The sequence below is a fragment of the Dermacentor albipictus genome, chromosome 2 (assembly GCF_038994185.2).
Source record: "Dermacentor albipictus isolate Rhodes 1998 colony chromosome 2, USDA_Dalb.pri_finalv2, whole genome shotgun sequence".
In the NCBI taxonomy this organism is placed as follows: Eukaryota; Metazoa; Arthropoda; class Arachnida; order Ixodida; family Ixodidae; genus Dermacentor; species Dermacentor albipictus.
In genome coordinates this window covers 208,059,915-208,082,664 of record NC_091822.1, presented here as the reverse complement: position 1 = coordinate 208,082,664, position 22,750 = coordinate 208,059,915, and the positions used below count along the sequence as shown (strand labels likewise).

Genomic DNA, 22,750 nt, shown 5'->3' with positions numbered 1-22,750 from the left:
ACTGTCACCATGAGGCTGCCATCGTTGTTGAGACGGTGGCTGAGTATCTTTTCTTGGGCTGTTGTCAAGACCGCAGAAGCCAGAGGATTTGGGTTTACTTTCCATAAGCTGCTGTCAGGCTGAATTGGCTTGAATATAAGAGGAACACCTGAGGCTCTTTGCTTTTAGTAAGAAACAGTGAAAGCTGTCTGGTCCATCTCTTCGTTGCCTCCTGTAGATTCCCTTGTGTCGATCTCGCCTTCACGTAGCCTTTTCTTTGCTTGCTCATTTTCTCTGTGGTCTACAGAAGGAACATGCTGACCTGATTGCTGATTGCTTGCGATGGATGCCATCAGAGCATCACGAAGGTCGGCCGACGGCGGAGGCTCGCTGCGCTGCCTCGGTCCGGTGCGCTTCGTGAGCTGCTTGCTGTGCTTCTCTCGCAGGACGGTGACCCTCAGACTGGCGTTCGGTGGGAGAGAGAGTGGCACAAAGCGTAAACATGAGCTCTACACTTGCTAAAAAAAGACTTAAAGTTACAGACGGGCGTTCGGAAGCGAGCCTATCGCTCGTCGTCTTCTTCCTCCTTCAACTTCGAGTGCATGCACATGAGATCACCCTCTCTCAATGATGCACACAAAGCAGCCAGACCAACCGGAGCAATCGTCAATAAGACCTGCCCTGTTCGATGCATCTCTGTATGCCAACTGGACTCCGCCGAAGAGAGGTCAGCCTGCTTTATCGCTTATGGCTAGGGGTGGCCTTCACAAAATCTTACTCATTTCGCGTTCGAATGACCGACACCGCTCTCTGCGATGCCTGTCTTTGCGAAGAGACGCTAGAACACATTCTGTGCGACTGTCCTGAATATAATGTTCTCAGACTGTCTCTGGCGTCCGTTCTAGCGCACCTTCACAATAGACCATTGCCAGATGCAACTATTTTCACATATCACCGACAGAAGTCATCGCAGCTGAAGGCGACGAAGGGACTAGTTCGGTTTTTGAAATAGACGAGCTTGGACAAGCGGCTGTGACAGTGATGTCACGTACCGCGCAAGAGTGACGGACTGTGACTGACGATGTATGTGCTGTGTTATGTGCTGTCTCTCTCTCCTCCCCATCTTTCATCCCGCCATCCCGCTCCCATGTGTAGGGTAGCAAACCGGTTAAGCCAAACTGGTTAACCTCCCTGCCTTTCCTTCGCCGCTTTTTCCTTCCTTTCTTCCCCAGACCGAGTGCTTCTACTCCTCCAAACAGACTGCTTCTATTTCCCAAAACAGAGTGCTTGTACTCCTAACAGAGAGATTGAACTCCTTCAGAACAGAGTGCTAGTACTCTTCCCAATAATGTGAAAGCGCTCATAGTGTAGAGCCATGGTCACGTTAGAAGGGATTCGCAATACTTGCATGAGACGAATATTTGATTGCTTGCAGATCCTACACTTATCCATGGTGAATTGGATGCAATCTGCAGTCGCCGAGTTACTCAAATTAACCATTTGTTTTTTCTCTTATAAGGCCCCACACTAGGCCTGGCCATCTTGAGCTGACAAGCGCAGAGCATATTTGAGCGATAACGAACGTGTCTGCAGAGTAATACGTCGCTACGCGCCGCGGAAAGATCTGAAATTTCAAACCGAACGCCATTTTTCCTTCTCGCGGCCGCCGCGCTCTAAGCCGGAGAATGACGTATTCGCGTCCCTACGCCTACGTACTTGAGTCCGCAGTGTGACGTCGCTCGTGGTGACACATGACTTTGAGAATTATTCAAGACAACATCTGTTATCTGCTCGATCTGTTACTTGAATTGACGAATTGCAGTTTAGAAAAACAGTAAAACACACGAACGGAATGTCTGCGTGTTTTTTATTTTACTTCGCACCGAAGCAAGAGAGATGTATTTCCGCTTCGTCTGCTTGTTCCCACGGTCGTGCGGTCACGCGCATAGATACCGAAACTATGCCATTTTCTACCGTGCTCCAGCGCGTGATCATGCTCTGCGATCCGCTTGTTCTACCTCCGTATCCTTGTAGCACTGAATTACACCGCCATTCATGTGCCCTGGGGCACAGCGCGCAACATCATGCGCTGCGCGAAAGAGACAACAGCTCGCGCACGGCACCGTCAGCGGTAGTACGTAGCGCCCAACAAAAAAGCGAGGAGAAAAAAATGAAGGCGGAGCCTGTGACGTATGTGTCACGCGATCCTCGAAGTCTGGTATGGGAGAACGCAGGGAAGGAATTTCGCTTGCGAAGGCTAGACGGGGCGAGTGGAGAGAGCGTCTTGCTTGGTAGTGGAGCCCGCCTGCTGAAATCAAGGGTTCGTGGCACTGAAATATTTCTATCTCGCTTGTTAATGAGCTGATATGAAATATTTTTTTGTGGCAGAACGCTCCCTAGAGGACACGTAATAAATTCCAGCCTATAACTAAAATTTTCTATGGGGCCTGGTGAGGGGCCCTTTAAGCTTATGCTGTGTCCCCGCAATCGCTGTCGTATAGTAGTGGCGTTTCTTTGCCTTCTCACGTCACCTTCCCCCATCTCTTGTATGGGAACTGCCTGTTCTCTTTCCTCTCCTCTTCTCCTCTCTACAGTTCTTTCTGCGTTCACTCTGGCCTCGCATGCTAATGGAAAGGGAACTACTTCAGTTTCTGCAATGCTTCTGAGGAGAGTCACGGATAATCACAGCTGTCAAGCGGCTAATGTGACGATGGCCAGGTAACCCCAGAGGGTATTGTGCACATTCGACGTGGTGGGGTGAAAACGAGTTTCTCCCGTCGCCTTTTCTCTCTGACTCACGCCTGTCATCTACATACACGCTGTGAACCACCCGCCGACGGTTTGTGCGCGACAGTAGCAGCCCACAGCAGCAGCAGCAGCAGTGGGAAAGTCGAAGGATAGGCAAAGAAAGCTTCGCTTCGTAAAGGCTAGAGAAAGAACAGGCTATATTATTGAGTAATACTAGCCGAATGAGATCCAAAAGCTAGAACTGCCCATGAGGTAGTCTCCGAGACTATAGACCCGTCAGGCGTAAGCGTGTGAGTTATGTGACATTTCGGAGCAGTCGCATCCGAAGCACCTACAGTGTGTACACAAAGAAAATTATCCTCACTATTCGAAGGAACGTCAGTCTCCGAATCTGAGTCTGAAAGTGCCACAACAGTGCGCTTAGGTACAGGAGGGCTAGGATCCGAGCCATGGGAGTAACTGCCATCCGAGTCCTACGGCCGCTGCGCGGTCGCCTCCCTGTTTCAGCGTCCAATGGAACACCGTCGGTCGCGTCAGTCAGCGGCTCCGGCTCGCCAGAGACCACGGCCGGCGCAGCGGGCTCCGGTTCTACTACTGGGGTGCCAGTGAGCGCCGCGTCAACCTCCTCGCCAACCCCCCGATCGGGTACGTCGGAATCCGCGGAACCGCGGCAGTGTCTACCTCGCTCAAAGCAGCCTGGCTGTCCTTGTTCGCCGACTCAACTGCTGGGTTTTCTACGCGCGAAGCAACCACCTGCTCGGTTGCAGATTCTTGCTGTTCTGGCCGCACGGCTACTCACGAGTAGGCGCGGAAACTACACGCCGAGACCGTGTGGGCTCAGCCCCATCGCACGCACGCGGCGTCGCATGCCTGCACCTGCACTGCCGTAGGTTGCACCTACCGCAGAACCGAATGACTCCCTCGTATTTGCGCAGCACGACAAGCTCACCTACGCAATGAAGGCTAAGAACGGGCCGCGTCATCTCCATCCGAATGCGCTGGTTCTCTGTACCAACGCCAGAGAACCCCGGCACGGACTCTTCGGCGATTCATTGGACCCTACCGAAGACCTCTAGCTTGGTGAGAAGAGCTTCGTCTGGAAGATCCGTGGGGTAGCCAAAAATCTTCGCACGAACACCCCGATGCTCGAACCGAACGACAACATCGCGAACATGTGGCATCAGCTAAGAAGCGACCGACGTCGGCCTTACTCATGAAAGTCACCTCGAAACGACCCGCACCAAAATCCTGAACAGACTCGAACTCGGACTGCAAAAAGCGCTGCACAAGCACCTTGCAAACATCAACAATGGTCGTGCCTTTAGGAACACGACCATTGGACGAAGTCAGTCAGTGGACGAAGCCGGGATGGGGCCGCAATCGCGGTGAAGACCGCGTGACGCCCGCGCCTGGCCGAAGTGAAAGACTGAATGAGTGCGAAAGCTAAAGGCATCAGCTAAACTCAAGAAACGCACAGAAGACAGCCATGTGGGCAGCCCACCAGACGGGCACCTCGCCAGAACCCTCAAGGACCCGCGCCATATCTAGACATTCTGGGAGGAGACCACGTAAAAGGGGGCAGCTGTCACGTGCAGGAACGCAACCACCCGGATTGGGCCATGTCGCGAACTCTTCGTCTTGGCGGTGCCATCTAGGAAAGGATTTCAGGGGACAGTTTTAGGCTTGTAGCGCAGCTCGGAAGAGCAAAAAAGGAAGGAGGTAGGGGGAACGGAAAACAGAGTGAGCGCTATCCGTTCCCTTTGATTACCTCCTCCCTTTTTTGCAATTCCTCAGCTGCGCTACAAGCCTAAAACAGTCATGACATACCAACTCGCCCAAACTGCCACGCTTTTGACCTTCAGGGGACACTTGGCGAAAACTATCAACGCGAAACACATCACGCTAGTCGTAATGTCGACCGTTTGCTGCCGTGAGCATCGAAAAAAAAAGAATTTGAAATGAAGTCAACAGATATTGTTCTATTCCTTTTATTTTTTCCCGGTAAAGCTAAAAATATCTGCGCAAAAATTAAGGTATACTTAGGGATTTACTTACCTAGCGACAGGCCAATGAGGCATGCTCCAGTCACGCCGTCGAAGCGAGCGAGGTCTGCTGCGCGTGTGAGCGTTGGCCTGTACGGCAACCCATCTGCCTGTTGTTCCTTTAATTAATTTATTTATTTAGCCTGGTTTTCGGGGCTCCCGGCGTATTATTGCATTCCTTCTGCACTTTGACACGGCACCACTGCACTATTGGACTACGGTAAGGCGAGAAATTCTGCTCGCAGTCTGTGACGCATTTCGAGAGCAATTAAGCTGACTGCACGGAACCTAGACTTGTGACGCAATTAACGAAAAACAGCTCAGCGGTACTGCCGCAGTTAATTTGAGTTAATGACTTATACTGGTAGGTGTTTGCGACTCTTTCTGTGAGTCCCACATTATTGTGACTAATTTCGGTAGTTTTATAGCGTGCTCGGCGCGCCTGCTGTTGTGACGCAGTTAGCGAAAAGCCGTAAGGCGGTGAGCCGCAGATACTTTCGCGTGTGCAAAACCTTACTGGGACAACTTCATGGCGCTTTCTCTGACCTCCAACATGATTGTAGTTAATATCGTTGCATTTCGGGATAATTTTGAGGCACACTCGCCGCGCCTGTCGTGATCTAGCGAAAATCAGCTCGGCAGTGGTGACAAAGCTAGTTTGGCGTCTACTGAGTCTTAGTGGAACCAGTTTGTGACGCGTTTTATGGCCCAGCAACAACATACAACTTCTTTCGGAGCTCACGGTTGTCGAAAGTGCGACGAGCGATTGCCAAGAGTGATAACAGGGAGTGTTGCTTGCGCCGGCAGAACGCGAAAAAGATAACGCCAAGGAGTTCAAACACCAGGAACTTTTAACTCGGAAATTCTGTCTTTTGAATGATTTCAGACAGGCCTTGCAAGAAATTCTGCGAGCGTCCTTCATGGTCTGGTTAAGAGCGTGTGTTGTGGCCACCTCTGTGTATAGCTAGCGTACTATCGCCTCGGTTGATGCCAAGTTCTTTTGCAAATGCGCGTGTATTTGTGATGGTAAAGTGCAGGCCCGAATGTAGAAATGCTTGAAAATTGGATGTTTTCGTGATATGTATGGTATTTCTTGTGATGAGTCACGTATTTTCTGCGCCATGTGTGTAAAAGCGAATTGCTTTTGTTTGTAATGCCACCCATTCACCACTTTCGCACGTTTCGCCTCTACACGCATTATTCCTATAGGGTGTTAATGCGAAAATTACACATGCTTGTAATTTACTTTTTTCAGCTGACAGTCGTCTGGTGGAGCTTTGTACGGGAATACTGCTGCTTACCAGGTGCCACAATGTTGGATGAGTGCACATAAAGCCTGGAACGACCATTTATATAGAGCGAAATAAACATTTCGTCATTACAACGGGCGTCTTGCCTCTCTCTATGAAATCGCACGTGGCACATATTCTACGGAGGCTTGTGCAGACCATTCGCTAACATTTTTACATAATAATGAAACAATTCCGCACCATGACCGCGAGCGATTGAGCAGTAGAATAAAAAAAAAATGCCGCGCCGATCAGCGTAGCTGGCATAACGCGTTCCAGCTAGCATTCAAAACGTGCGCGCACAAAACCGAAACCGGAAGTGTGGTTCAGGTAATGCCCGTGGCTTGGTGCGCTGCAGTCAATTCAGCCGCTGGGCTCTATGGGAGTGTCCGCTCTTGTTAAGCCCTTTTCTATGCTACGCCCGCAGCAGTGGAAGGCAGAGGGTATAGTGTACTCGAATAATGTCTCACTCTAGTACACACTATAGTAGAGGGCGAAGCCGACGTGCGCATGCGGGTCATTGGCCGCTGGTGGAGAGGGCGATGGGGCCGTGATTGAAGCGCCGTGATGAGAGACGACACCAGCGGAGATGGCCTCACGTTGCGCCGCCTGGCAACCATGTGGACGGTCGCATCTGCGCCTCCGAGGGCAGTTAGTAAACCAAAACAAACGGCGCAGAAAGCCAGCTGGCCTTTTTCAGTCCCTAAAACGCTCGTTGTATTCAAATGTGCATTGCATTCTTTGCCAACATGATTATAGCGTTAGGTCTCACTTTGCAGCCATCTTGAAGACACAACAACACGTGTTTCGGCACTATTTGTGCATACGCAGAAAGCTTCGAAGGCTATAGATTCCAACAGGGCTCGTTTATTCTTGTTTTTGACACGCACGATTTGTATCTCGATAACTGCAGTACCTTCAGTTATTGGTAACGCTGCCATATTTATTCACTACGTTTAGTCTTCCAGCCTTTCATGACATGCCTGTTTCACGACATCAGGCAGCTATAGCTTTGCGGTCACTGTGGTCTGATGTGAGAAGTTGCGGCAGTCTTTTTAGAGGGAAAGCTCAAATACCTGAAGTATACGCGTCAACTTAGTTTTCGAATCATATTTGAGAGCGTAAGCAAAAAAAAAAACACGCGAAGACTCCTCTGGGAGTTGTCTAAGTATGCGTGGAAGCACTGTGCCACTTGCTTATCTCCACGCAGCCCTGTGTCTTTATCAATGTTGCAAAACTTGATCCGGACAGTACAAACGATCGCGTTGCAGACGCGGCGACACGAATTGGTGCGGACGGCGGCGCTATGTACAGTCGCGTTCGTAAATTTGGAGACCATGCGAGCCCGTGGCCGTGTGTATGCGCGCGCCGTCTGGCGGCCCGGTACGTGCTGTCAAGAGTATCGCAGTGCGCATGCGCGTCCTATCTCGCTGGCCTGCGTGCTCACTCGTTGCTCACGGGCGTGCGGGCCGATTATCGTAATATGCGTTCGTTGCCACCAGGGGCCTTATCGGAGGTCTTTGTTCGTTTCACGTTCTGTCCAGCTGCTGCAACGTCACAAAGTGGCAGTATGTAAAATTTCTGACAAGGGAGCAAGAGAGCTGCCAATCGGCAAGCAGGGAACTCCCGTACGACAAACGTCCGGGGAGGTTGTCGTTGTTTTTGGTGGCGTCAAAATGACGGCAGACTCTTGTCCGTCATTTTGATTACGAGCACGTCGTCTGCTAGGAGCAGAACGCGACTAGAGATATGAAGGTAGAGCGGTAAGCCACTCGCCAAGGTAAATGTACCTGGTAGCGAAGCTTCCATAGAAGTCCATACGTTCAAAACATGGCTGTCCATCGGAGGTCCGTGGGGCTTAGCGCCATCTGTATGTGGTGGGAACACTTCCGGCGGAAGAAAAAATAATGTGACGTCATGTCCGTTAAAAGCAGTGACGTCATTTTGTTTTCGAAGGCGCGAAATTTGTTTTGTTGTTCTTCCTTTGGAGCTATATATTCAAATGCCCCGCCATTCGACTTGATGGGCGTTTCGAGCTTTCAGCGTGGAAAGCGATGCAGGAAAAGGCCAGCCGTACGGTTGTCGAAATCGCATCCCTGCACAAACATACTTTCTTTGGAGGCCGACGAAAGCTTTAGGTGTAGAGAGCTGATGCTATTGTTGGATGCCAAACCCGTCGGCCAGCGCAGTCGCACGAAAACAACTACACAATTATCTGGCGGTCGTAACTCACTACTTTTGACTGAAAAGATTAAGAAGCAATGGAGCTACCCGCGTCACCAAATTCAGACAAACTTCGACAAGCAAGAAAGCACAAACTGTGAGGGGGGCGTATTTCAACAGGCGATAGAGTGCGCCTTTCTGCCCATTTCAAGCGTGCATTGCATTGCGAGTGATAGTGGCGTCAACGCCCCCTGTAGCGATGGGCGCTAAAAAGAAATACATTTAATAAAATAATAATGAAATAAAACTTGTATTTTCTTAACTCGTCACGAATATATAAAATTGACTAGGAATTTTATTTTCGTTGAATGAATCTAACTGTGTCTCGTTTGAATCAAAAAACGCGTTTTTCTTTCCCAATGTTTGTTCCCTCCAAACATAGTCGCGCTTCAATCGCTGCTCCCATAACCCCCCATGCTGATGTCGGTGACAATCTGTACTGAACCGCTTTTCGCGCGAAGCTTCGCGAACTATTTGGATCGACCTTGCACTCGCTACGAGATCGGGTTTGCATAGCACAAATGGTTCACCGCCTGCTGATTGGCTGCACTCTCACTCCCATTCTCACAAATTTTGCATACCGCCACTTTGTGATGTTGCAGCAACTGAACAGAGCATGTCGAGATCGTCCAAAACAGCGCCGAGATCGGACCAAGGGGATCGAAGATACCCGCGCCGCTGCTTCACGAACAACGCTACTGGCGGCGCCGGCCGCAAATTCCTGTGAACGGCGCGCTTGAAGGTACGCAGCGAGCGAGCGAGCAGGCCAGCGAGATAGGATGGACGCGCATGCGCCCTGCGACACTCTCGACAGCGGGCACCAACATAGAGTTACTATACTGACTCTAGAGGACAAGCTACCCATAGGGCCCATGCATTAAAATCGGGAACCGCAAGAGCGCCGCCATGTTGCTACGCGCCGAGGTTGCCAGCTCCTGAGACGCGGTTCTTTATCCTATGTTGCGGGATGGTGTGGGTGTGGTCCGTGTTGGCCGTACAGCTGGCAGTTATGCAACCGAGGGATGATCCTGTTCAAGTTTCCGGCGGTATGCGGTTTTCAGAGGTCACGCCTGTTGCAGGAGTGTCACTCGACGACGTTACGAGCTCGAAGCTGTGGTCAGATTCCTCGTTGGCGTTCCGTAATTCTCTTCGCACGGGCGCGGTATGTTGCAAAAGCCTCTTTCGCGATCTATCGTCGTTACGATAGATCAGGTTTTTTATTATTATAAGTAATGATCCAGCTGTCGGGCACATGTAACCGACAAACGGAAGTCTCGGGAGAGCACCTGAGATGATAGTAGAGCAGGCGGCGCAGGAACTCCAGGGCACCCGAGGGACACTGGGGGTATCAAACCTCGAAGTAGAACGGTACGTAGGTTGGGGCCGCCGAGGCAGGTGTGTGCCAGGGAGTGTTCGCACGGACAGCTCCCCTGGCCCGCGCAGCCGTGCCTCGCAAGGTCGAGATACTTTAAAGGCACCTGCGCCCATGATCTTTCTTTTGCCTCGGCGCAGTGATCACGATTAACGAGAATAATGTGGAGGGCATCCGGTGCAGTCGCGAATGCATCATGACAAATGTAGCTCGCGTCGCCTGGCGTCTGTAGTAATATCAGAGTTGGTTGTATGAACTTTACGCATAATACGCTTTGTTACGGTACCTTAACGGAATGAGTCTAGAGGACGGTGTTGGTACATTTTTTTGTACCGCCCTAATCCTATACCCCCCTACAAACACACACATACCCCCCTTTTTTATGTATACATACAATTCCTTGCCATGACGGATCATAGCCTCCTTTATTTTTGAAAAATAGAGGAGGCTATGGACCGATTGACCAGTTCAAATTGTCAACTTGTCAGTAACTGACGTAGGAATCACTGTAATAAACACAATTCCACGATCGGATTGTTTACTTTCTTTTTTTGTTGTAACACTGAGGACTACATAGAATTGTATTTTGTATATGTGAGAGAAGTATGTGGATATCACGAGCTTAAGCCAATGTGTGATACACAGACAAAGCAGCTGCTACAACATGAACTGCATTGAGGGGCACACAACACATATGTAATTACAGGTGCAAAATATAGGCGGAAGCTTCACAATACGCTCTGTAGCACTGCAAAGTATAACATATATTGTATGTGTACAATAAATGTTCAAAAATACAATGAATCAATGTTCCATTTGCCTTCAAGTTTATTATGAAGTTCAAGTTTACTGAAGTTTATTATGAGCATATTTACAACAGGAATCTACTAACACACCCGCAGTCAAGGTGGCTGTTCGAGGTGTGCTGGCTGCCTCAATGTCAAAAAAAGAAATTGGGTAAATGTCGACACCAGCGCCACTGCTTCTTGCCTCTGACCTGCACACGTCTGCGGCATCTTTGGGCACAAGTGTGCTGGCGTGGCGAGGCGTAAGAGTCATCCGAGAGAAAGAGTATTGTTTACATGGAGAAGTGGCTGTTCACATTGCCTGTCACTTTCCCTCAAATGTTTCCTTGGCGACTAGGGTGACACACCCGCAGTCTAGGTGGCTGTTCGAGGTGTGCTGGCTGCCTAAACGAAATAAAAAGAAATTAGATGAATGTCGATACCAGTGCTATTGCTTATTGCCTCTTACCTGCAATTGCCTCCACGGCCTCTTGGCTTGCGGAGTCTGTATGAGGGAGCTGCTGTGGCTAAGCGTAGGCATTGTCTAAGCAAAAAGAAAAGGCCATTTAAATGGGGAATTATGGAAATAAATGCAGTTGTTATGTCTACTTCCTGCACTCTTCTTGCCTAAAGGTTTTCAAACATAGTGTCCAGAACACACCAGCACTTTGACTGCTTCTGCTTTTTACCTGCAGGTGTCGCTGCGAGATCCTTAGTATGGCTGCGTGCAGCATTGTAACACTTGGTGGAGGCATTTGAAGTGGTAGCCAAAAATATAAAGAATCATCCTTGTCTGCACGAATGCTTTCAATTTCTAAATGCAGTGGTAACTATCACTATGGGTGCAAGGCCCCCCCACATCTATGCGGCAAGTGCCATAGCTCGAAACTGAATTGTTCCTTTAGTGTTTCACAAGGCATCTGATATGTCCACATTAGATGTGATGTGTTTGTTTTTATTTATCCCAGTGTGGAGAGAGCATCATTTAATGGCTGAAGTACTATAGCGCCAAACAGACAACACAAGAAGAAGAGACATGGACGAGCGCTTATGTCCGTGTCTCTTCTTCCTGCATCGTCTGTTTGGCGCTATAGTACTTCAGTAATATGCACCAACTAGCCCAACAAAAAGTTCTGCTGGAATATCATTAAATGGTTTTTTTCTTATTTTTGCGTGTCTTGTTTTTTGGTTAATTTCTGAATTTATCATGATGCTAAAGTGACTTATGTAATGGCAATCAGCTTTTGTTTTGCAGAAAAACAATGCATTTCCTGACCCATTGTTTGACATCCCCTCACTCACATAATTTTGCAGAGTATTCTACCTATATTGACTTGCTTGACCTTCACTAAAGAGTCTTGCATTTTCAAATACGACTCTTTCCTTAAAATCATTCGACAGTTCTCATAATTTCTGTACCTTGGGCTTCTGATACTCTGCAGTCACCATTTTTGCTTGTTTCTGACTAGAAATATCTTCTTTAATTTAGAGCTTAAATTTTACTTTTGGAACACATGGAAGGGCTTGCCATTGCATATCTGCATAAAAGGGAAACATGTTTCATTAAATATTTGCCAAATCCAATTGAAGATTGATGAATGCAGCTTGCAGTGTGATATGACTGAATGAGCCATAAAAGTAACTCATCTCACTTGGTAAATGAAAGCACATATTAGTGTGATGCACAAGATACGTTACACTAATGTGGTGGGTTCTCTTGCTTATACAGCAAAATAATCGGTGCGCGAGAAAAAAAATATTTTTGCATAACCCTTGTACACATTGACTTAAGGAAAATGAGCTGGAGCTGTCCACATGATGTACTTATTTTACCTGCGAGTATGGTCAACAAAAATGTGTCCCAGCTGCTTAGTGGTATTCAGGATTATGTCAGTATTGCATATGTGCCTGTTGTCGAAAATAATGGAATTTTCAAAATGCTCGCAGGGATCTGATGTGCATATCTGCAGTTTATGGATACATGTAAAAGACCCAGCATCAAGTGCAAGTGAACGGTCCCACAGGCCCGGAGTCGATCATGCAAATAGATTCGCTGCACAAATTTGTGACCAGAAAAGATATTCCACATGAAATGGCATGCAAGGAAGTGTTGAAAATATTGCACAGTTAATAAAACGCCTAAGCTATTAATATGTGGGTTGATGCACTCGTTATGCAAAACGGAGGTGAGGCGTGCAGACAGGACACAAGAGTAGACTATTTACAAGCAAACAACACGAGCGCCGCCCACTTCTCTACTCTTGTGTCCTGTCTGCACGCCTCACCTCTGTTTTGCATAATGAATCCTTACGAACTAGCTCAGCTTTCTGTCGTTCTAAGTCTCGATGCACTCGATTTCGTCCGCATTAGGTACTCGCCTCTTGATTACTTCGTGGCACAGAAATACTCGGCATCAGGCTGTTTTTCTGCTGTGGCCTTTGTAGAAGCATGATTGTTCAAAGTGCAACAATTAAACAGATTCTTTGAGTAGCTTGTGGCTTCGCCAATACAATTCCGGTGCGCTGGTCCGCCTGTCCAGCAATTTCCTACTGAAGGGAAACCTGCAAATAAAAACACCGCTCCGCATGCAGAAAAACGTTCTACTGTGACGCTTCTCAAACGATTGTGATGTACCACAAGAGCTGCCTACTCGCGTGATATTCTCAACAAGGAGATACATATGTTTACTTACATGTGAAGGTATATGCCAGACCACTTCGGGGCTTCGGTGGCACATAAGGCACGAGTGTGCCATAGCGTCCGACGTCGACGCGCGATCGCATGTCAAACCTAAACTGTACGAAACTACTACGCATCCAAAAAACAGATTCGAAACCGAAATTCGCGTCATTCTTTATTGCATAAATGCATACATCGTGATTTACATAAGTCACGGACTTAGCGATCGCTTTCTGTAGGCTTAATATTAACGTACCACCTTCATAAAGCCATCAGGTATGCGTTTTTAGATGACAAAGCTTAAGGTGACCTGTACTTGTTCTCAGCCCTTTCAACAGTAATTGCGCTGGCCACATTGACCAGTAGCAACAGGGCGGCGCCCTATAGAGATTCCCACTTTTCCGGCCCAGCTTTTCCTCTAGAGTTTTTCTACTAACTCTATGGGCACCAAGCCGCGAAACGGCGCGCACATGCACACGGCCGTGGGCTCGCATAGTCACCAAATTCATCAACGTGACTGTACATTGATAATGCAAGCAAAGGACTGCAGGTGGCGGTGCCGGGTGCGCTGATGTCGTTCCGCTGTCTGCAAGCCGTTATCGCTCTTGAGCGCCTTATTCATCCGCGTCGAACCATTCTGAACCGTGATCGAACGTGCTCCGGTGATGGCTGCGCATATGGCACTGCCGCGCGGAGCGTACCTTGAAAGCAATCTGCGATGCGGACAGTGAGTGCCGACTGCTGGTAGCTCCGCGCGCTGTTTTCGCCCCTTTGCGTTGAAGACAGACGCACGGGCCCACATCTAGAAAGCGATCTTTGAAAGGGTCAATGTGTGGCGTGTGCTGAGAGTTTCGTGGGCGCTGTGTTCTCACTGGTTCGTAAGCGTTGAAGCGACAAGCAGCACGAAGGTAAAGCCGCTCGCTGCTGCGGGCTCTATCTTGAAGGCGGTCATCTTACGCCACGGAAGGATGGATGGATAAACGGCTTTTGTTGGCTAAGCATAGAAACGCTTAGGCATTTAGAAGCGCGGCAAGGACGCCTGGTTATCCGCTGCGCTCGAAACTGATAACTGCAGAACTATATTACTGTACGTGTTTTGCCACCGTTTTTAAGGAGAGATGTAAATATTATACTGAACGTAAACACATAAACTGCAAAATCTTCACATTTTCAGACCGTCAGTGAGCGCAGCACCGAAATTCCCGCTGTCCGTCTGAGCACGCCTTTGCGCATTCTCACACAATATGGCGGCTTAGCTGGACGTGTCACCACCCTGCACGGAGAAGCATGGAATCGAGCAAGGAGGTATTGAGGCGCCCTGGCTATAGGCCGGTAACAGCGCTCTCCAACAGCAGTTGTCCTGCCGATGTTGTTCTGGTAACCGTGATAGCTGCCGTCACAACGAGCACAGAAGACGTGTTTAGTGTCAACTGACTTTATTTCAGTTAGTGCCTCAATAAATAAGTCTGCCACATACATGCGACAACGCAACGACAAGTAAATTAATCAGCCTGAGGTTGTCATGAAAACCGAAGCAGCTGCGCTCATATCCGGTAGCCGCCCCCCTCTCCCCGTGCGCGGCGAGCGTTCCCATTCTCGGAATCCCACTGAAAACAGCCATCTTGCAGGAGGACGACAGCAGTGACTGCTCACTCGACGGCTGCTGTTGCTGTGAGCGCTGTTGCTGCCATTGCTGCTGTTGCTGCTGCGGCCAGGCTAATCCGGCATACCGCCTGCCTGACCGGACGACCGCGAGTGGCACGCAGGAGGCCATGGTGGTGATGCAGTGCGTCCAGCTCCATCTGGGTGGCACGGGTGCGCCACCGTCAGTGCTACCCATGGGCACCCTCGTCACCGCCCTCTACCGGCACAGGGACTGGATCTGCGTGCAGACGCCACATGGCGTGCGTGGATTCGTGCGGAACGGCAGCTGTACCCCACTAGGCACGTTGCTCGCCCCGAACACCGGTCGCCGCCCGAGAAGACAGTCTTCGGCCACTGGTAGAGACATGACGCGGCGCCGGAATATTGTCTGCCGCGGCAGCCACAATGCGCCACGGGTCGCTGACAAGTTGTCTCCTGTGACGAATATCGGCACATTCGTCTGGGCCACCGACCAGTCCAGCGATCAGTCCCGCTCTGTTACACCGCACGTCTTCAGTGCCGAAGATACGAGCAGTGTTGGCTGACAATAAAAATGCAGCGATCGTAGTCGCACTATGCTCCAAACCGGCTCCTGAGTACTCAGATGGCCCTTCGGCCATGTCAATTCGTTGCGTTTAAGGTGGCAGCCACGAGAACTACAGGGATATCGACCATATGGCATTAGAAAATTCACTTTCAGCGCTTTCGAATGGCACCTAGTGGTATCGCCCAGCGGCAAGCACTATACTGGGTGGCAATTAAGAGAAAAAAATGGCGTTTCTGGTGTACTACCCTCCAGGTTTCAATAATTGCGGCAAAAATAGGTAGCCTAATGAAATGTCGTCTGCTGCGCACTTATGGATGCTGTGCCTCCATACATTGCAACAAAGCGATCTCTATCGAAATCGACGTTAGTTGTTTTTTAGTCTTAAACAAAGTAGTTAGTTCTTTCCTTGGCCTGCTTTAACTTCCCCAAGGTGCAAGGCGTTCAGAAGCAAGACTATTTTTCACCGTACGAGCAGCAGCGGAAACGCAAGAGCTCAAATAACGGCCGCAGGGGTGCACTCGAGTGGACGCTATACTAAGTGTTAGCCACTAGGGCGTCTCGATGCGCTCTCTGGAGCGCCGGGAGTGCGTCGAGGCAGTCATGCCGCTATAATAGGCGGACTGAAAATGAAGCCGTGCCGGCGCTATCTTGCAAAAGGCACCGAGAGCTGCACGCAAGCAAGAAACGCGAACTTAAGCTTTCGATTGTCTTACTTTCAGAAGCATCACTTTTGCTTAACATGCGACTATGTATTACAGATTTTCACATCAGGACAAATTTACCTATAATCGAGTAACCCACGTGCAAACAAAGTCACCGTTGTAACTGCTAAAACCGATATATTATTTTGAGTTACTGAATAATGTATTCTACACGAGAACAAGACTTGCACATCCGCGAAGTCTTACTGGCACGGCTTTATTTCCGTTGGTTGACCCTCCGGTGGCTTGCCCTGGCAGGTTACGGCAAGTACTCACTCACGTAAGTTTCTTGACTCGAAGTGTCTAAAGCTATGGCGGACATAAGCACGAAAAATCCAGTTTGTCGTCTTAATGATACGGCGGTTCCATAAGGAGAAAGCTCTTCCGCAACCGCATTCCACGAAGCTTGGCAACCTTCAAAACAAAGAGTAAGTACAGAGGTGCGTGGCTCTACAGCCCCCCCCCCCCTCGAAATTTTTTCGTGCTGTCCACGCGCCGCCGGCCCAAACAACCCCCGGCGCCGGAAATCATGCTCGATTTTATCTAGAATGTCCTTTTCACGCTCCAAAGAACATTTTAGCGCGAACATTGCGATATCGGGCTGGATTTCGTGGCAACGCCCATGCAGCGGGAGTCACATATCGTAACGCAAGGAGCTCCATCCGAGCACGAAGTTGCAAAGGCGTGGCGGGTGGGCTCGTCGTGGCATCTCGCTGAGGCCGCAGAATCTAAGGAGCGCTCGGATATCAATTCTGAAACTTTATGGGTATAAAGTTCTAATAAACTTCTGATGCTAAAGGTGCATTGATATTTCCAAAGTCGTACTTTAGATTTTCAATTCCGGAACTTTGTGGGCTTAATGTTGTTATAAACATTTGACGCGAAAGGTGCATTGACTTTTCTAAAGTCTCAGATCGGAACATACAACGAGACAAGCCAAATCAACACAGTTTCAAAGAAGTTGACAAAACACGCAGCGAGATACGATGAGACGAAGCGTTGTGGTTCATTTGTGCCGTCATGTCGCATAAAACAATTGAAATTATATTATGGGGTTTTACGTGCCAAAACCACTTTATGATTATGAGGCACGCCGTAGTGGGCGACTCTAGAAATTTCGACCACCTGGGGTTCTTTAACGTGCACCTAAATCTAAGTACACGGGTGTTTTCGCATTTCGTCCCCATCGAAATGCGGCCGCCGTGGCCGGGATTCAGTCCCACATTTTTTTTCACCTACCCCAAAGCATCCCTGTCAAGACACTAAAGCCAGCCCGGGTAACTACGTTCTTATTTATTTTTTCTACTTTGTCTTTTATTCGTGAAGGCACATTGAGCCTTTTAAATTTTTTTTATTCTCGCAACCATACCCGCGGGCTGGCAGCCAGCCAGAGCACATGCGTTTTTCTTGTGTTGCCCCGAAACGACCGCGCGGCGTACTTCGGTGCACGTGTGGTTTTCTCTGGCCGAGTGCATTTTCGCCTGGCAGAGTTTTGGACGCCTTCTGGCTAGCAGACGAGAAAAAGAAACAATGGTCGCTCACCGCCATCACTGTGAAGACTTGACGGATCACACCGTGCTCGCTTGACCGCAACCTCTCCTGAAAGTCTTGTCTCGCCGGTGTAAGAGACCGAGCACTACGCGTATGGTTCTCGGTGGACCAAGCGTCTCACGTTTTCTTCAATATACATTCGGTAGCCACATTAGGTGCCCTAAGTAGGCATTGGATTGTGGCCAACATACTCTGCTTTGCGTTCTTTTTTTAACTTCAGTGCCCCCACCCCACAAGAGGAAAAAAAAATATACATTGTTGCGGCGCAGCGAATTGTCGCATGGTGAAAGTTTGTTACTTCTTTTGTGGAAAGTAATCAACCACGGCAGGCTTCTGTTGCCGGAAACTATTATAATATTATTGTGATAGCAATTATATGAAGACTACAGGCGCAATCCTGCTGTCGCCATCGCCCTATTGTTTCGTATGAAGTCTCAGGGCAATAACGTCGTGACCGCGCGCCGCATGCTGTGCGTGCGATTGAAAGCGTAGGAGGTGGGGATGGAATGGATGAGCCGACGATGGTGGCTCAGTCTTGTCTGCGCAAAGGAGAAAAGCGGGGAGTAAGCGCGCCGCCTTCTGTCGCACGCGATACATAGGGGGGAGTGTATGGAATGGGGCGCGGGATCTAGGATTCTGTGAATCTGTGATTGCGCTACATCCTTATTTGCCTTGTTTGACGCATTATATACAGTGATTTTTTCTTAGATACGTAGGTATATTGGAGACTTATACGTATATTTAAATATCTTGTTGCGAGGTTTTGTGTATACATGCAGTGAACTTTCTTTCCAGTGACAATTTTTGCCCTTTATCAAGCATTTGTATATTCCATTCCATTTGTATCTTCGCATTTCTAATGAATGAGAGCGAGTTAAATGAAAGTGAGCCTACCCACCCCGCGCAATAATAGTTCGGTTCATTACCTGCGAGGCTTGCGCGTAGCACACAGGCATCTTTCATTTCCAAAAGTGTCATGCAGATGTGAGTGAAGGTAAATGTTCTTTAATGCTCTCATACACTGGATTGAACATTGTTGCGTGACGTAATGGACACTTCAGAAGTTGAGCAGCGGGGTGCCGTGAATGTTTTGACTACTGAAGGTGTTTCCCAAAAGGAAATTATCCGCTGTATGGCTGCCGTGTATGTTGAACATTGCATTTCATTGGCCACTGTGAAGCATTGGAGCAAACGATTGAAAAAGGACGTGAAAGTTGCAAAGACGATCCAAGACCGGGCCGAAGCCATCGTGCAATCACCCCCAACACAAGTACAGAAGTTGATGAGCTGATGAGACAAGAACGGAGGATAAACATCTATGAACTGGCAAAGCGTGTGAACATCAGTCGCGGTTCGGTTCACACTATAATTCATGAACATCTCGGTTATCGGCTCTTGTGTGCGCAATGGATGCCCAAGATTTTGAACCACCGCCAGAAGAAGGTGCTGCGCTCCCTTGACTCATCGGGTCCGGTATCGCAATGAGGGTGACGACTTCTTGTCTGCAGTTGTGATCGGGGACGAACCATGATGTCACTACTACGAGCCTGAAACATGACGGCAAAGCTTCCAGTGGAAACATTCGAATTCACCGCCCCCAAAGAAAGCAAAGGCCGTCATTTCCGCCGGAAAGGTGTTGTTTACTATGTTTTTTTCGATCGTCAGGGGCTATTACTGACAAAATTTTCTAAAGCCGGAGATACTATCAATCGTTTCCGATATTGTGAAACGCCGGATCGGCTGCGTGTGGCAATCAAGAACAAACGACGTGGAAAATTGACGAATGGCGTCATTTTGTTCCACGACCTGGCTATGGTGTTGGGCTGCTGAGCACGAGGTCGCGGAATCGAATCCCGGCCACGGCGGCCGCATTTCGATGGGGCGAAATGCGAGAACACCCGTGTACTTAGATTTATGAGCACGCTAAAGAACCCCAGGCGGTAGAAATTTCCGGAGTCCTCCACTACGGTGTGCCTCATAATCAGAAAGTCGTTTTGACACATAAAACCCGTAATTTAATTTTTATTTTTTCCACAATGCCCGTCCCCACGTCGCTGATGTGGTTAATACAAAACTGGCAAAGTTCAATTGGGAAACGCTGCAACATCCATCATACAGCTAAGACCTGTCGCCTTGCGACTTCCACATTACCCAGTTTGTCATATATTTGCATTGGCTCACTTTCATTTTACTCGCCCTCGTATATTTTGCAGAACGGCTTTATATAGGTGCTCTTTGTTGGGACAATGATTTCGGTGCAATTACTCACGATACACGACCGGTGACAGCTGCTCCTGCGTAATACATTGGAATAAATGACAGCGTCCCTGAGATTTTTCATTGGCCGTTGCATATGTACAAAAATGTAAATAAGGTTGTTGAATGACAAAGTTTCATTAACATATTTATCCTCAACTTGTTCATTTCATGGCCTTTACATTTTTCATATCAGTGGCATGCACTGCTTTGCTGGTTTCGAACTGATATAGTTCTAAGGTTCGTGTCATATTTTGTTTACCTATTAAATAGACAAGAACATGGAAGCATTGATATCAGTTATTTTGAGTACAATTTTTGGCACATACGAGTGTATCTTTTATTACAAAAATACATGTATTATTTGTTTTGACAGTGCATAGCGTTCAAGAATTCGTCTGCAGCATTTTTCGCAATGGCAATGTAGTTATTATTCATGTATTTGATCTCCCGACAAATTGTTTAAGAGGAAGCTTTAGCTAGGGCATAACTCCGACGCGACCTATTCAAATAAATATAAAACGCAGAAACGCTTTGCTGATATAACCCCTGGATCACTTTTAATCGACTTTGTTGAATTTGAGAAAGTTAACTTCTAGTATCTGTGGAAGCGGAAGTTCGATTTAGGGCCTGAATTTTGTTTAAAATATTTTGAAAAATTTGAAAGTGCGAAAAAATAGAAGCACAACGTTTACAAACTAAAAGCTCTTCATCAAAAACAGATATCGCGGTTCTTCAAACGGCATCTATTATAAGAGTCAGAGCGGACAAATTCGGTATGTCCATTTGTGTATTACGTGAATTAGTTACGTGGTGTACAAGGGTTCTGGAAAAGCCGTATTTTGATGATGCTAAATAGTTTGAGATTCATTTGTAGCATATCAATTTTGTCTGCTGTACATTTACTATTAGATGCGATTCACATAACTGTGATATTATTTTTCATTGTTGAGTTACGGAGTTTTAAGCATGATAGTTTCGTTTTCTGAAAATTTGAGATTTGCGGCAATGTTTAATAAAAAATTTACAACCTAAATAAAAAAATTCGAAACCAGAAGACAGTATAATTTAAGGTTTTCTTTTAATTGCAACAAAAGTGATCAAATTTTGTGCTGTGGTTGCAGAGAAAAACTAATTCACCTTCTACATGTACTTAAATTAGGAGCATCCGAGATAACGCGTTCTCTTGAGGAGGAGGCCAAGCTAGACGATAAACAAGTACACGTGTCAATACTCCCCTCTGAAGAAGCGTCGTCCCGATGCTACAAATATATCAGGAGAGCAAAACACAATATGACACTTAATACACAAAAGTAACAAAACGACTAAGAAACAAAGTCCAAAGTAACAGACTCCAAAAAAGGGGGGCTAGAGTTCAGCTATGCAAAGTGCCAAGGTTCGTTAGCGCTGGTAGAACAGCATAAATGGCTCAACGTGGACTATTTCAGATCGTGAGTGACGCCGCTGTGATATCGAAATGCCACCTGGCACGACCTCATAGTCGAGAGTGCCAATGCGTCGGATGATCTTTTAGGGTCCTAAATAGCGGGGTAAAAGCTTCTCGATAAGTCCTCGTCGGCGTGTTGGGGTTCAAACACAAGCACGGTCGCCGGGCTGGTACTCGACGCAGCGTCGTCCCAGGTTGTAGTGTCGGCTGTCGGTCCTCTGATCGTTTTTGATCCGCAAGCGGGTGAGTCATCGGACTTCTTCGACGCGCTGGAGTAAGGTGGCGACATCGATATTCTCTTCGTCGGTGAGGTGCGCAGCATGGCGTCGAAAGTCGTCATTGGGTTCCCTACGTAAACCAGCTGGAACTGTGTGATCTGTGTTGTTTCTTGCATCGCCGTGTTGTAAGCGAAGGTTACGTACGGCAGGACGACATCCCAAGTCATGTCTTCTACGTCGACGTACATTGCTGACATGTCGGCGAGGGTCTTATTCAAGCGCTACGTAAGACCGTTCGTCTGCAGGTGGTAGGCAGTTGTCCTCCTGTGGCTTGTCTGGCTGTATTGTAGAATGGCTTGGCTGAGCTCCGCCGTAAAGGCCGTTCCTCTGTCCGTTATGAGGACTTCTGGGGCGCCATGTCGCAGCAGGATGTTCTCGACGAAGAATTTTGCCACTTCTGCGGCCATACTTTTCGGCAGAGCTTTGGTTTCAACGAAGCGGGTGAGGCACGACTATCCACTTGTTTCCAGATGTTGACATCGGAAAGGGTGGCAACGAATCCATCCCGATCTGCTGAAACAGTCGGCAAGGTGGCTCGATCGGCTGTAGTAGTCCCTCGGGCTTCGTCGGCGATGTCTTGCGTTGTTCGCAGTCACGGCAAGTCTAGACGTAACAGGCGACGTCGGCGGTAAGGCGTCGCCAGTAATACTTTATTCTTGTAAGTGTATGGGAAAACCCGAGGTGCCCGCCTGTCTGATCATCGTGCAGGGCGTGCAGCACATCGAATCCCGGCCATGGCGGCCGCATATTGATGGGAATGAAGTACAAAAACAACCGTGTACTTAGATTTAGGTGCACGTTAAAGAACCCCAGGTGGTCCAAATTTCCGGAGTCCTGCTCTACGGCATGCCTCATAATGAGAAAGTGGTTTTTCCATGTAAAACCTCATAATTTAATTTAATTTTAACTTAAATTCACGCCTTCTTGTCCACAGATATTAGCCTGACGTTGAATATCACTTTGCTTGTTAGCTGGCAACAAAATGTCGTCCACATAAATAAACCTGCGACGTACTGCTCTACTACTGTACCCGCCTGTTTGTATGAGAGATTAAACCCGATATCACTTCCTTCTAGCTCCCTTTCCATCCTCACCATGTACATCATAAACAGCAGAGGGGACAAAGAGCACTCCTGCTTCAGTCCCTTATTTATATCAACTTTCTCCTCGCTTTCAACGCAACGGTGTTCATTCAACGCAATCGGTGTT

At 48.2% G+C, this 22,750-nt stretch overlaps 1 protein-coding gene across 1 annotated transcript in view; it reads left to right on the top strand.

The window, feature by feature from the left end:
- Nucleotides 1–15,337, top strand: part of LOC139055657 (uncharacterized) — a 287,082-nt gene extending 271,745 nt beyond the window's left edge. The window contains exon 4 of the mRNA XM_070533187.1: nucleotides 14,746–15,337. Coding sequence (XP_070389288.1) covers nucleotides 14,746–15,306 — 561 coding nt within the window. The 3' untranslated portion in view covers nucleotides 15,307–15,337. The remainder of the gene's footprint in view (nucleotides 1–14,745) is intronic.
- Nucleotides 15,338–22,750: the final 7,413 nt, after the last annotated feature.